The 15,580-nt window shown below is 40.5% G+C and overlaps 1 protein-coding gene across 2 annotated transcripts in view; it reads right to left on the bottom strand.

Annotated features, from left to right (window-relative positions):
• The window catches only part of abcc8 (ATP-binding cassette, sub-family C (CFTR/MRP), member 8), a 61,604-nt gene extending 46,024 nt beyond the window's left edge, over positions 1 to 15,580 (bottom strand). For both annotated transcript variants that reach the window (XM_027272883.1, XM_027272884.1), the window contains exons 1-6: positions 15,090 to 15,580; positions 12,171 to 12,333; positions 9,249 to 9,390; positions 7,509 to 7,630; positions 5,324 to 5,490; positions 2,355 to 2,597 (exon numbers count right to left, since the gene is read on the bottom strand). In XM_027272883.1, the coding sequence (XP_027128684.1) occupies positions 2,355 to 2,597; positions 5,324 to 5,490; positions 7,509 to 7,630; positions 9,249 to 9,390; positions 12,171 to 12,333; positions 15,090 to 15,110 (858 nt within the window). In that variant the 5' untranslated portion in view covers positions 15,111 to 15,580. The remainder of the gene's footprint in view (positions 1 to 2,354; positions 2,598 to 5,323; positions 5,491 to 7,508; positions 7,631 to 9,248; positions 9,391 to 12,170; positions 12,334 to 15,089) is intronic.

Raw genomic sequence — 15,580 nt, 5'->3', positions numbered from 1 at the left:
TTGCTGAACACAGCTAATCGGCAGTAACTGGATAACAGTTTAGTCTTCTTTTAGATTTATATTGTAAATCTTCATTACAATTATAAATAACCATATATCAGTGTTCCATTAGTGTAATGAAGATGGCTGCTGTTGAGGACAGGCGTAAATGTCTTTGCACAGATAATGCAGAACACTAAACATTATACACAGCCACAGTTTCTCGTGGCGCTGAACTGGCAGCACAACAAAGGAAAAAGAAACTAGGTTAGACAATAACCTCCTCACAGAGCAAGAGGAAATAATTGCTTGAACTCAAAAGCTGAATCGACATCCATTAACTCAAGACTTCAGCATTGGTCCCCGCTGCTGATGCGTCTGCATCATGAGATGTAATGATTAATGGCAAGATTCACAGTGAGGCTCAGTCATCTTTACTGCTCTAACTAATGATGCTGGAAAACCATGAGATTCAGGCAGAGGACGAGGAATAAACAAGACACATTAAAAATCACTTTGAGAGTTAAATAGATTGTCAAAGCAGACTGGAGGAGCTACTTATCTGCATCTGATGATGATAAATTTCACAACATGACAGCTTTCTTTTAGTGAGCCAGTTACCAGAGGGAAACATCTGGACTGTTACAGTGCAGTAAACACACACTGAGTCATTCTCTGAACTGTGAGAACAGACGTGACAACCATCATGTGACTTTATGTTTCCATTTGAGCTCATATTGAATGTCAGCCTTCATAAGAAACGTGACTATGCGCGTCATACACACATACACACTCCCAGAAACACACGCATCCTTTCCTTCTACCTTGGGTTCAAACAAGACGGACGGTTCATTCTCACACACAGAGTGAAACTAGCTTCCCATGAAGTACAGTGCTTTCACCCCCGCAGGGGTCGGGATGTCGGCTCGTTCACAGTAGAATGGGAATGACCCAGTGCCTCCAGGCTCTCCTCTAAATGCACCCCCCCCCATCTCTCCACTGGGATCTCTCATTCGCTCTCATCCCTCGCTACTACCGGAAGGAAGTCGGGTTACGTTCACACCGGACGCACACGCAGCCGTGACGAATCTCTGTGACCTTCCAAACACTGGAAAACAATGACCTTGTAGAGGAGGCCCTTCACCTCTGCCCCCTGACACGTGCTCCGAAAGTAAAACTGAGAGAGGAAAGAAAGGGAAGAATATTATGTAATGAAATAACATCCCAAGTTTGGACCGTGACTCTGTGCGAGAGCAGCGCACAGCGGAAAAACACAAAAATCTGCCATCATCTACTTGTTCAAATCTCTAGCGAACTGATCCCTTTAACATAGTTATTATATATACATATTTCATCTTTATACCTTTATAAAGATGAGTTTGCTCAAAGGCAATTCAACATGTAGACGAGAATACCAACAACTCTTTGTTGATGTTGTATTGCAAAGCATTCATCCATCCAACTACCCACTTTCTATACCAACTTCTAGTCCTAGGGGGCTGACATATGACATATCCTGGCATACAAGAACACAGCAGCAGAGTGTAGACACGGCAGAAATGACCAAAGGATATAATCAATCATCTCCTAACACAGCACCAACAAAAACAGTGCTAAAAAACTTCAATCAAATCACGTTTGTGTGCATGTTTAAAGTCAGAGTGACATTTCTGTTGTTGACTTATCGACTCTGTGACGTCTAAATAGAGTTTAATGGTCCCAGTCCAGCCAGGACTGAGTCATCACTGGACAGAGATTAACGATTTTATGGGAACAGCTGTATAAAAAAAAAGAAATTCCCAGATTACTTCATGCACATGACAATTAAACATCATAAACACAAGATATATTCAGTTAAACTAACAAATGGCCTCAAAATAAAGCGAAGTGGGGCCTGGAGGAGCCAAACAGGCTGCTCTCTAAGCTCTTAAATATAAATATATATTTAAAACCTTATTTGTGTCTGTGAGATCCATGGAAAGAGTTTTTAGAAATCATGGGAGAAACAGCTTATCACTCACTTTTTGCAATTTGTAGATTATCCTCTATTCCTTTTTATTGCCATCTGCACCAGAGCCACGATTATTTATTCAGCACCAGTGAAGCCAGAAACTGAATAATGCTTTAGATCTTTACCACATCAGTTGCAAGATCTCAGATCTCAAGAAGTGCAATCAGTTTTGAAACTCGTTAAAAGACGTTCAGAAAACACTGTAGAATGAAAAAGAGGGCAGCAGCGGGCATAGCATACTCATGTAACATTTATGTTTATTTATATTTATATTCATGTGAGCTGTGTGTTTTTTAACACTAGTCAATTGGCTACTATAATTCCAGCTCTAGACAACGATCGCAAATTTTCTTTGTGCACTAACCTTCTGGTCTTCAAAGGCCTTGCGTAGCTTCATGTAGTTGGTGAGGGCTCTCATTGCGATGGGCAATTTCCCGATGACCTTGAGGTCGATTGGTCGTCTGTGAGCGGAGGTAATGAAAGTGTTCATCCACCAGTAGGTGGCTTTGGACAACAGGTTGACAAAGGGCTGCAGGAAACGAACACCGAGGTCCTGGAGGTCCTCAGGAGGCTTCACCTCTGTCGGGTCGGCAAAACACACATAGCGCTGTAAGAGAAGGAAAGGCAGGTTTGATTTGTTATTCAACTCTCTGTGCCATCTGCAGTGACCTGAAAACCGAGGATGACTATGAAAACATGCAACCGCTGATTAGATATTTAATGAAACAGAAAAATCAACTCATTTGTGACAACATCTATTCTATAGGATGAATCATTATAATTTTCTCCAAGCTGCATGTAATGGGCTACACCACAATGGGTATGACAGCTGAACACACTTTTATTAGTGGGATTAATTATAGCTTCTGAGATAAATTCTCACAATTGCATATTAATTACAGGTTATCTGATATCACTATGGTGAATGCTGAATCTTGGTAAAATGATAACATAACATTTCTAAGTAATGTTCTACTTTCACGACCATCAGACTGGAGTTTTTTTAATGAAATACAACAGAACCAAAGACAGTGAGTCAGTAGAGATGATAAATGTGTGTTTGTAGGTTTTATGGGAAATAGGTCAGTGCCTGGCAGATAAATCACCACCAAAAACATCCAAATAGAAGACTATTTATAAACACAAGCATCATTATACAATACGTCTTATTATATTCCGTTTTCATGGCGAGAATAATTTTCACCATGTATGTTTTGCAAATTCATGTTTTATACATAGACAGTATAAAGAATGGATGTCAAGAAATTCAGAGTGTGGTGGCTTTGGGCACTGCCATCTTGGCAGTCTTGCCTTTGCCGCCTCCTGGCTTATTTAAAAATGGGCAAAGTCAGTGGACCTGAGTTATGTATAACTTCAAGCTTTAATATTATTTGAACTGGTGAGCAATCTAAGCTCTAAGAAATGAAATAGCCATGTTGTTCACATTATGTAACTTTGTTATGGTAAAATTACTATAATTATTAGGTCTTTACAGAAAAATCAAGACGGTTTCATTGGAATAATGTAATAGTTTGAGATTTCAAGGCAACAAAACACAGCTGATCCAAAATAACACAACCTTTTCACTTAAGTCTGATGGGCGCACATACACAATTCTCAGACATGTGTACTTAACTAGTGAGCTAGGCAGGTAGTTTGAACCGTTGTGCGCCATCTGCCCAGAGGATATCAGACATCATCCCTAAAAGATTTGGTAAGTACAAAAGTTTCCTTGATTATACAGTTTGAAAACGGTCTTTGCTAGCTCTGCGGCTGTGGATCAGAGGTAGAGCGGGTCAAATCAGATGATCGGTGGTTCAATCCCCGGATCCTCCAGTCTGCATGTCGAAGTGTCTTTGGGAAAGATACTGAATCCCAAATTGCTCCAAAGGCTGCGCCATTATGTGAATGTGTATGGTTAGCTCCTAAAACTGATGAGCAGTTGGCACCTTGCATGGCAGCTAATGCTATGTACGGATGTGTGTGAATGGGTAACTCGTTGGACATTTTAATATGGAGGCTGGGGAATTGCACTTCTGCATCTGCTTCACTTCGCAGCCATGGAGGTTACCGATTGGTTTCAATAGAATCAGTACAAGGCATGATGGGAGAATCCCTTTCTTTGTTGTTGACCCAGAATGAGATACAATGAAGGATGTGTGCTCAGTGCAAAGGTTAACAGAGACAAAGACACTTTACATCGTCATGTACACCAGTCTGACATTTTCTCATGCGCTGGCAGCTTTCACAACAAATGGATGAGATGTCTGAAAATGTCAAAACTGAATAATCAAAATATATTACCATGATTGGTTTGTTGAGAAATCAATACAATGCAGCCAGATGAATGATAAGAGAGTAATATAAAGTTCAGTCTACTCTCGGGATCAGTTTAATAGATGGGCTGGCACACCAATGAACCAGGTATGAGCCAGATGGCAGCTCAAGGCTCTGTCTGTCTGTTTCATAACGGAGAGGATCTGTTTTCTTCAGGCAATAATCTTTTATTCCTTTCAAGTCTCTGGCGCTGTATTCTTTTTTTTCTTGATATATGTTTTCTTCAGAGGTTTTGTTGCTTTATAAATCTGTTTTTAGTCATGAAAAGCTCTATTGTTAGTTATCTCTGTGTGTCTGTCGGGGCACTACTCTGGTGCAGACTAAAATATCTCAACAATTATTGGATGGATTACTGTGAAATTTTGCTCAGACAACCATTATGTCCACAGGATGAAGCCAAATGACTTTGGTGATCCCACGACCTTTCATCTAACACCACCATGGAGTTGAAATGTTTGTTTTTTGGTGTCTCGTGTCTTAAGTGTTCAAGTAGTACCATCATCAGGTCAAAATGTCTCTTGTCCAATATGTTGGTTTATAACTAAATACTGTAGGTGCAAAACTAATACCTCAGCTGCACTGTGTTCAGTGCTAATTAGCAAATGTTAGTGTAACACCAGTTACTCTTTAAACTTTAAAAAAATAAATTATTAATGTAACACTACAATACTGCAACAGTTTAGAAATTTGAGAAGCAAGCAGGTTTGATGTGACTCCTGATATGCATACATTTAAAAGAAGCAATAGTAGCTTTCATTGTATGGTATTTTTACAGGTGCTGTCACCAATATTACATTCACCAACACAAATGTAATAGCTCAACATGTGTGCCATGGAAAAAGCATCATTGGATTTAATCTATTATTGACTCTGATCACTGGAGCCATTTGGATTTCAGACTAAAAGAAGCAGAGGTGACCGAATCTAAAAACAGACAATCAGATGACTAAACGTGCCTGCACACACGTGACAACACATGCACAAACGCACACTCACCCTGCCCAGGATGACGTTGATCTCCACGGCTAGTAAGAGTCCATACAGCAGCACCAGCAGTCCGGTGATGCAGTAGCGTAGCTGCCCGGGGCCGATGCCATGCTCGGTGTACTTGGCGAACTTGATGGTCTTCATGATGAAGGCTAGCACCCAGTAGATCAGCAGGGCTAAGGAGACGTAGCAGGGGGATCAGAGACAGACAGAAAATCACTGGAGATAAATAACCCAGCTGCTGCAGACAGATTACAGAGCTGGAGTTTTGTCACCAATATTAAATCAGTTATTCTGAAACTGGATTTGTGCAGACTGTCAACAGCAAACTCTTTAGCAATGTGTGTCTAACAGCTTTCAAGATCAACACCTTTAATCCAGTAAATAGCAGGTAAATTAACTGCCTTGTCCATGACAATGTTTTGATAGTCACATCATGTCAGTTCAACAGATTTACTGGGGTAAATATTGAGAGACTGATTGTGAAAACAAATGAAGATTACACTGGAGGATAACAGGGAAACAAGATTTTTGGCTTAGACTCGGCAGCACATCCTGATGCAGTGTTTACATTTATATGAAGAGCGTCTATACAGTGACAAGAGAGATAAATTCAAGTTCATGCAATGAGGAACCCAGCACTGCTCCAACACTTCCCTCAAGAGACCAATTGTGATATGGAGCCCTGAAGGCCGAAGGCAGCTTAACGATGTGATGTGAGTGGTGAGTAAAGCATTGAGAGCTGAACATAGATGAGTCAGTGATGCGTGAGGGGAAATAGATAACTCTGTGCAGTCGAGGAGAAGCAACAGGGTGGTCATTACAGGAGCAAACATGGGAGTTATACGACTACACCAAGGTGAACGGTGATGCTGATTTATTCCACAGTAAACGGACTCATGAATAGATAAACTGGTTGACAGCTGACTAAGAATATAGTGTATACTTATTTCTTATATAACAAGAAAAACTTCTACTACATTGTTACTGTGGATATATTTTATTAATTCTCTCAGGTTGTAAAGAATAACACAGAAAACTGTGCAGCTCTTTCACCTGAAACTCGTTTTCCTAATGAAAAGGGATAATTAATATCAGCCTGGAGCAGTACAATTATACTAGATTATACTGTCCTCAATCATATTACACTATTATCTGAATGTAATAAACTATTCAGTAACCTTGCACTGACCTAGTCGCGGTGTTTTATAATTATATCATCCTGCTCATGCAATCTGCTGTTGATGCTGTTTGGTTAATCCAGGTTTACAACCCCTGAGCACTGTCACAACAATTTATTCACAAGACTTAATTAAATTTTGATGCTACAAAAAGCTCCACGCTCTTGTTTGATTGAGAACCCTGACTGGGTGCTTCAGTGGAGCTATACCCAGAGACCATCAGTAAGAGACTTGTGTTCAGTCAATCTTTTCTCTGTAAGTAAAGGTAAATGAAAAAGAAAAGGACCCGGGAACTCTGAATTTCATGGATTAATTATCAAGCTCAACCTCTTGGAGAGTGTTTGGCTGGAAGAGTCTTAGCAGATATTTTATTTTATCACAGACGTTCAGCAGTCTCATCACTCAGGTTCATCTATGCTTTCTGGTGCAAATTTTACACAGAATTGGTGACAATATTTGGGACAAAAATCGCTTTCGATTAGTATGATATTATTTATGAAATTATGGAAAGAATCACCTTCCCTGTGGGACTACAGAAAACTAAATTTGAGGAAATGTGGGCAAAGTGGAAAATATATATTACCCCGTTTTTAATGTAAATTTTTTTGTGATTTTATTTTATTTTATTTTATTAACATGTTTTTGTGTTAAATTGATACACCCTTTATTTTATTAACATGTTTTTGTGTTAAATTGATACACCCCATCTTCTGCATGTTTATTTTCAGATTATTAAAACTGATCATTTGACAACAAAAAATATATAAATAAATAAAAGGAACAATGTGAAGGACTTCAAGGAAGAGGACCTACAGTGTCTGTAGATTTAAAAGACTCATCCTAGAGGATCAAAAACATAATAATTCTTATTTTCAGGTTATTATACATTAATGAACACATAATTTGACATATCTTTTTCCATTTCTGCTATATTCTGTAAATAGAGCCTCCTAAATCTGACACACTGGACATTCAAATAAAGGATTTGATAGCTTAATGTAAGAATACCGTACCTAGTAGTAGTTTGGGAAAGTTGGAGGTCTCGATGTTATGATAGTAGATAATAGACGTGATACCAGCCATGAAGGCCAGACCTGCAGGCATGTACAGGTGAAGATGGAGGGATTGGCTGAACCTGCAAATGAACATTAGACACAGAAGGAAAAGATTTAGAGCACACAATGGCTCATATCCTTAATTTATCCTGAACAGGCTGGAGCATGTATATACATACATCTGCATCTCCGCATCATTACATGGAGGATGTAGAAGTGATGTACCTGCTAAAAAATGTCCACCCATATTTGTCAGGTGCCTCATTAAGCATCCATGCACACAAAGAGTCATAAACAACCATCCTGAGCTCTTCAGCGCAGCATGTAGTCAGTATGAAAAGCCCAATGAAGTGGCGAGCAGATGGAGAGCTCTTCTATTCACTTCAGTGAAAATTACTCAGATATGTTTACCCACCCTCAGTCTGCAGAAATGGATGATAAACGATAGTCCTGAGTGTTTACTGGACCCTGTTACACATGGACTTACTACACTAGGCAACAAGAGGCTGCAAATGGCCCAAGTAACAGGTAACAAGGAGCTCATTTAAAAAGAGAAAGGGCAGATGTACATCCAGCTGTGTCTCCTTGCATCTCTTGACATTTACATCAGCAACAAACTCTTCAGCAGGCAGGTTACTGAGTTTGGAGCAAGTGGAGGGTCACACAGATTTAAAGCACACATAGGCTACATATCTCATATGGCTACTTCTATCTGTAATATCTGAATACATCAAATTAAAACAATAAACAATATGAATAAGAACAAACACAGCAGAGATGAATCTATAATAATCAGATTATTGTGGAGTTTAACTAAGTACTGCTATTTATTCAAGTACTTAAGTACAAATTTAAGGCACTTGTATCCCCCTTTACTCGAGTAATTCTACCCCACTACATCCCAGAGGAAAATCTATGTCAACCACTGTTTTTAGCTGCCAAAGAAACATCAGGAACAAAGGCAAGAGTCGTAGATGGAGCCAAAGGCCCATCTCATCTGGGTTAACATTAGCTTCAACTAGCTTTTAGCTAACTATGAGCCTTAGTCTTAGCCTTAGCTTAGCAAGTTGGCAAGTTTCTGAATGCTCAATAAGTTGTCAGCTTGATCAAAAATACATTCTAAGAGTAAAAACAAGGTGCATAAGTATCACAAACCATTCTTTTAAGTCAAGAATATCTTCATAAAACTACTGAAACATTATAGCAGAGACATCTTAGAAACAGACTTGTTGGCTTTTTTAGTTCTAATACATCCATATTAAACATATTTTAAATATAAAATATAAACTAAAAGGAGTTTATTATTTTTGATTATGAGTACCTTGTTTATTTTTTATTCCTGTTCTCTGGGACAAGAAGAAGACGGGTGTTGATAAGACATTTAGACATTGTAGTATCCTCTAGTGAGTGTTACTGAGCCATTATTATATAGAGGCTGATAAGTAGTAAGCTGCTAATTGAGTTAATTGTATTCACCTGCCATCCCGGGTGTAAAACACTTAGATGCGTGAATCAGCATCACACAACAATGAAGCAGAAGTGTTCATCATAAATACACTGTCTCTAAAATAGTTACTGTAAAATCAGTCAGGTAGAATAATAATGTCAGGAGTTTGTGACATTTAAAAAAAAAACATCACAGCCACCTGACTTAAGTTCATGTGTATAAAGTTAGATTAGTTAGTGTATCAAGCATACCCATCAGAGACGATGCCCTCTGCGATTTCGCAGACGAGGATGAAGAGCAGGATGAAGGTAAGCAGCCAGCGCAGGTTGTGACCAGGAAAGTGGAGCCAGGTGCTGTGGTGGATGTGCACCTTTGAACTCTGGCTGCCCCAGCCTCAAACAGGAGACAGGAAATAAAGAAAGCATCAAGGCAGCGTAACTTTAAATACATAGCGAGAGACAGTAAAATAAAAGAGGTAAACAGTCTTGACTTGCTTTCAACTCCCAGTACAATCTTGAACATGATGACTAAGCGCTCTTATACAGCAAGGCTGAACAGCTAACAGCAGGTAAACTCAACGGATGGGTCTGCAGGGAGCAATGGCAGTCTGCCAGAGTCTATTAGCTGTTCACAGTTCAATTTGGGTTGTTGTCACTTTCATTACATTTTTCTTTGAGCCACTGACAGCACCTAGACAGCCACTGGCCTGAGACCTTTGAGTCAATTCCTTCTTTGTCCCTTCACTTTGCCCAATGTTTGTGACTTTATAATGATTCTGTAATTAAAAATTGTATGTATCTCAGTGCTGTCATATGATCAAATTATGTTAATGTGTCCCCTTCTGTACGCACCATAGCTGTTGAACAGTTAATCTCTCTGAGGTACTGGCACAGGCTGACAATCATTAACAGACACACACACACCTCTTTCTGTATCTGCCTCTTTTCCAGACATACAAACTCATACCATCTGCTCAAGTACTGAGCAATATTATTAAAATTAATGTCACAATATTAACACTGAGTTCCCATTTTAGTGTACAAAATATCAGAGTATGGCAGAATATGTGCTCATAAATGATATGTGCTTTTTTTCCCATGTGTAAAACAAATATATTTTAAGTATTTTTTTTATTATAATTTAATTTATTAATAATAGACTTTGTTTTTCTTTTGGCCAACAGCAGATTATCAAGAATGTGGGACTTTGATAATGAATTCATCGTGTCAGTTATTTGATCGACATGATTTGATAGTTTTCTTTGTTCTATGTGATATCAAATTACACATATATTAGTTTTGGAATTAATTAATCAATTAATCTTAGAAAAAACAAAGATGAAATAACATTGTAATTTCTTATAATCATTCGTTGCAGCCCTGGGGCTCACTAATGCTGAGCCTGCTGCTGGTTATAAAGGCGTGGTGCATGTATCCACAGCATCCTCTTACATAAAGCCTTGATGCAACTAGCTGAGCCAGCAACACATTACATAGGACAAAACATGGTACATGAACGGGACTCTGGCTTTAGAGGTTTTGACTCAAGAACGACAAAGAAGCATTCACACCCCTGACATTTCTCCTTGATAACAGACTTGTTAATGACAACAGCAGAGCTCAGGGTGACCGAGGGGAGAGAAATGTCTGCAGCTTCCAGACAAGATCTCCTTGGTTATCCTCTAACAACAACCTTTTAGTGAGTGCCTTTGCCTCTTTTAGCCTGCTGATTAGCATCTTTTGCACTAATTAAAGGAGAATGTTATTAAAAGGGACAAAACATTCAACAGGTTTCCTAGAAACATCTCACATTGAGAGTGAGACAAAACAAGACTAACAGCAGAGACAATGAATTCTAGCATGCTGATGGTTAGCACTTAGTTGGCATAATGTTTACCATGTTCACCATTTTAGTTTAAAATCATGATACAGCTAGGGCTGATGGGAAAGTTATTAGTTTTGCAGGTATTTGTTCATAAACAAATGTATTGTATTGTAATGTAATGTAAAGTACTGGGGAAATAGATGCTGTGTCTCAATTCGGATGCTTTTGACACACGCTATTTTGAGTAGATAAGCGTGTTCACACTGTCAGTCCAGCAAAATGCAGTGTACAAGAAGTGGTGAAATGTACCTGTATTCTAACTGAGACAACACTACCCTGCCAAAATAAATGCACTACGCCGGGAAGTACACAGTGTACACAGTGGGCTAACAAAAGTATCAGAATGAATATCTGAACCAAATTTCATGGCATTCCAAACCAATAGCTGGTGACACATTTTTCTGAAAGCCAAAAGCCCCATGGTGGAACAAGAGAGGCAAAGTCTGGGGATCACCAGTAGGATTCATCCTCTGGGCACCATGAATGTCTGAACCAGATTTCATGCAATGCGTCTAATAATTATTAAGATATTTCAATCTAGAAATGGTGGTAACAGACAGACAGAGTAATATTATCAGAGACAAACAAGCTGAAATGGAGAGTAAAGCCAGACAGTGTCTCCATTGAATATAAATAGACAAGCTGCATGATCAGTGAACAACAGGAACAAAGAGCCACAGTCAAACCATGTGTGTGGAGTGACAAAGTGTTGGAAATGAAAAGGAACTAACGGCTTTCTAATAAACAGATACTCACATGGCACAAACTGACATGTTGAAGTATGTGCTCGTATGTGCAGCGACGCAGAGCTGCTCTGTTACACACTGATGATGACACTAATAGAATGGCCAGCAGCCTGGACAGCGAGCGCAGGAGGTGTAACCTAATGCCGGCACTGGGGCATTTGTTTGTCCCTGTGCACTACATCAGAAGAGCCACAATTTGTTTGCAGCTCAAGAAAGATATGTGCTACCATCCTCAGGAGATTAGTGTTTCTACTGCTGGCTATGGGACAGCCGATACCTACAGAGAGTCAAACAAGCTCGTAAACAAAAGAGTAAAAGTATATGCACACTATAGGTATTGAAACATTTAGTCTTTATACAAATAAACACTTGCTTGTGCAGTTGTTCATGAATCACCTGCTGATAGAGAGAAACTGAGAAGGGCAGAGAGATGACATGATGAAGCCCATCAATCTTATTTCATATCCTTGTGCTGTGTGTGGTGTGTGCAGGCATGTGTGTTGTGTTAAGAGGATGAGGACCTCACCTCCCAGCGACACTCACCGATGAAGAGGATGGGAAAGGTGATAAAGAGGAGGAAGACGTGTGGCACCACATTGAGCGCATCCAAGAAACAGCCGTTGTTCAGAACCCCTCTGTCCACATTGTAGGCCACCGAGTTATTCTCGTTGCCACAGAACGCCAAGGACATGGTGGAGCCGGGACTCTGAAGGGAACCGGACAGAGGAAGAGGAGTAGGTGGAGACAGAGGAGAGACAGAGAGGTTTTAATCAGAGCCTCTCAGAGCATGTCGCGTTTTCAAAAAGGACTGCTGGTAATTCCCCAAATTGACTTCTGGGACTTCCGTCTTGCTCCTTCTTGAATCAAGCTCCCAATTATTGGATCCAGTGAAAGAGAGGAGACAGAGGGGGAAGGGGTCAAAGGCAGTCACAGTCCAGTGCAACAGCAGCAGCAGCAGCAGCAGCTCTAAGCAGCTTTCCCGGCCATGCTGGTGAGAAACATCTGCATCCCGTCTCCCTGCAGTCCTCAGACATCCTCTGAAACTGAAGCTTCAGTTGCGCGCGGCACTGCACAACTCTACAGGAATGCAGTCAGGCTCGCACATACACACACAAACATGCACATACAGGGAGAACAGCGCCGGCATTCTGCAGTGCACCTGCTATTCCCGTCTGCAAATGAGAGCTCAAAGTCGACCTTGGAAGACAAGAGCGGAGAGAGAGCGTGTAGGCAGGCTGGAAGTCTGAGCTCACAGAGCTACTCAAGGTAGGAGGGAGGCAGGAGGGAACGATGAATGATGTGATGAAGAGAGAGAAGGGAAAGAGAAGGGGGGGCACAGCTGCTGGACGGGCAGTGCAAACGTCATACAGAGGTACGTGTAAGGCATGAGCAAGCGCTCTAATCTAAAATCCCCAAACACCACCTTTTCAGGAATTACATGAGTCTACACCTCATCATTTATCACATTATATACACAAGAATACCACACAGGAAAGAACACAGAGGTGACTGAAAATCCAGGCTGCACACATAAAAAAAAAGACACATAAAATATGAATGAATTCCTGGGATGAATGCATTGTGCAACCAGTCCTGCAGGGAGAGTTCCCGGTGCAGCCAATGGCAGCTGACTTATTGAGAGGGATCAGCAGAGAGCCACATGGGAGCTGGGAGATTTTAATAATCCCTGTTTTAACAGACAGACTCACTGGCCTTTTCTCAGTGGTTAAAATGATTCTATGTTTATTGTAATCCATGTCTGTCTGACCTTCATATAATAACTGCAAGGAGATAAGCTTATGTAATGTAATGAGCAGTTTACACTGTCATCTGATGTTTAATAGGCATCATGTGACACGAGAATACAGTGGAAGTTCACATGTAGCCAACAGACCCAGACTCATCAAAAAAATCAAATGGGGAACCACAAGAAAACGTACGTTTAATAATTTAAAGCTCCAAATGTCTGCTTGTATTCTGCATTCTTCTTTACTTTTCCATTACACAATGCTGTATTTGAAGATATAAAACAAAACATAAAGCTGAGTGGGACATAAATATGCATGTGGTGACTGCTGATATTTAATCCAGACAGAATAGAAAAGTTTGCATAACATTGCAGCAGTTATTTCATGCTTTCAGGCTGTTCTTGGTGGAGTTTGAAATAATGGGGGCTTTTGAGAGGCTGTCATAAGAGAAATGATGCAGTCTGGATATTCACTGATGGTGAAAAGGCTCTTTAGAAGCAGTGAAATGAATAGAAACAGACACAAGGCATAGCTGAAATAACAGTTCAACACCCCCAAAATGAAGAGTTCACAGCAACTGCAGCCATGTCCTCTCACTTCCAGTCACACATTAATTTTCTCCTTCCTTGGAAAATCATACTCCCACCACTTGATGGTAAACAGTTGGGCAATACATGGGGATATTCAATAAAGTAAGTCAAGGAGACCAACAATCTGTTAATCACATTATAGTATGGACTAACCAGATGTTATATTAGCAGGAAATGTGACTAAATGGGAATAGATTTCATCTTGGAATAAACTACCAGCATCGAAGCCTCAGCTAAAACATACCCAGTGTCTATAATGTTATCTTTTTACAGCAGAGGTAACTGGTCCGGGTTATATATCTATGGTGCCCTACATCAGAGATTAGCCCTGTCTATCACTTGATCGCCTGGGGAAAGACAAAGCATCAGTGTGGAAAGAAAGAAGATGAATGGAAGGGTAGCAGCCACTCAGAGAGAGACGTTCAAAAAGGGAGGGGAAAAAACACAACACAATTTGAGCAACATGAATTAAAGGTTGGGTTAGTATAGCTGAGAGGGGCTTACAGCAAAGATGATTAAATATCAGAAGAGCCCCTAAAATGAGCCAATGTTATGTGGTGACGTCTCGTCTTTTGTAATAGAAGCTCACATACAGCAAAATTTAACAGGACCAGTAGGACAGAGTGTTTCTGTGTGTGTGTGGATTAAACACTGTGATGATTCTGCCTGTAGGAGTAAAGTGAGGCTGAGACGTGAGTGATGAATCATGCATTTATCTATGTGAATCTATCTTGTGGGAGGTAATTGTGCTTCAGTTCCAGCTCATTGGTTATTAAAATGTGTTGCCACAATATAATATCTAATATTTCACACTCTCTCCTAGAAATGAGCCCAGAGTGAATCCCATTGATGTACGACCCCATTACAAGACACACAAGCCTCCCTTGACTAACTATGACCTAAAATGACTTGTAGGATCATTACAGAGTCTGTATCCAGCTCAGCTCTGTAAAATTATGTATGCAAATGAAAACATGTATATCCTCCAGGGGACATTATATCCATATATGCAGGAATGCCGCGGTCAATCACCAGTGCTATGCTGTTACTTGTGCAGCCCACAAAGTGAGAATATCGATCATAAGTGTGAATGAACAGGTGATCCAACCTGCTGCAGAACTTACCGGTTTATATCGTGAGATCATGGCGTTGGATGATCAGCAGCGTCTCCTAAGAAAAAATAAATAAAACACTCTTCGGTGCTGTCACATCCGCTGCTTGGATGTTAAAGAAAACACAGAAAAGAAAAAAAAGAGGTTTCCAAAAATCTGCAGTCTCTCATGTGTGAGAGTGCAGCCGACTTCTCTTTGTCCTACTTTGTGTTTGACCATCCAACCCCGCGCCGTGGTTTAAGGGTGGAGGCGGGGAGCTGTCCACGGTACTGAACCCGGGTACTGTGGAGGAGGAGGAAGAAGAAGTGGAGGTGGAGAATGAGGAGGAAGAAAGAGGAGGAAGAAGAAGAGGGTAGATCTTCAAACCAAGGCCAACTTTGGTGTCTGTCATGAACCGTCGACCGGGTGTTGGAGTGGGGGGTGGAGGGTGACAGGAGGCGCTCGATGAGACGCTGAAACACGCAGCGGACAGTGGTCACGTATGCCATCGTGAACATGAAGCC

The sequence above is a fragment of the Larimichthys crocea genome, chromosome XXI (assembly GCF_000972845.2).
Source record: "Larimichthys crocea isolate SSNF chromosome XXI, L_crocea_2.0, whole genome shotgun sequence".
NCBI classification, from domain to species: Eukaryota; Metazoa; Chordata; class Actinopteri; family Sciaenidae; genus Larimichthys; species Larimichthys crocea.
This window is presented reverse-complemented; position numbering and strand designations above follow the sequence as displayed.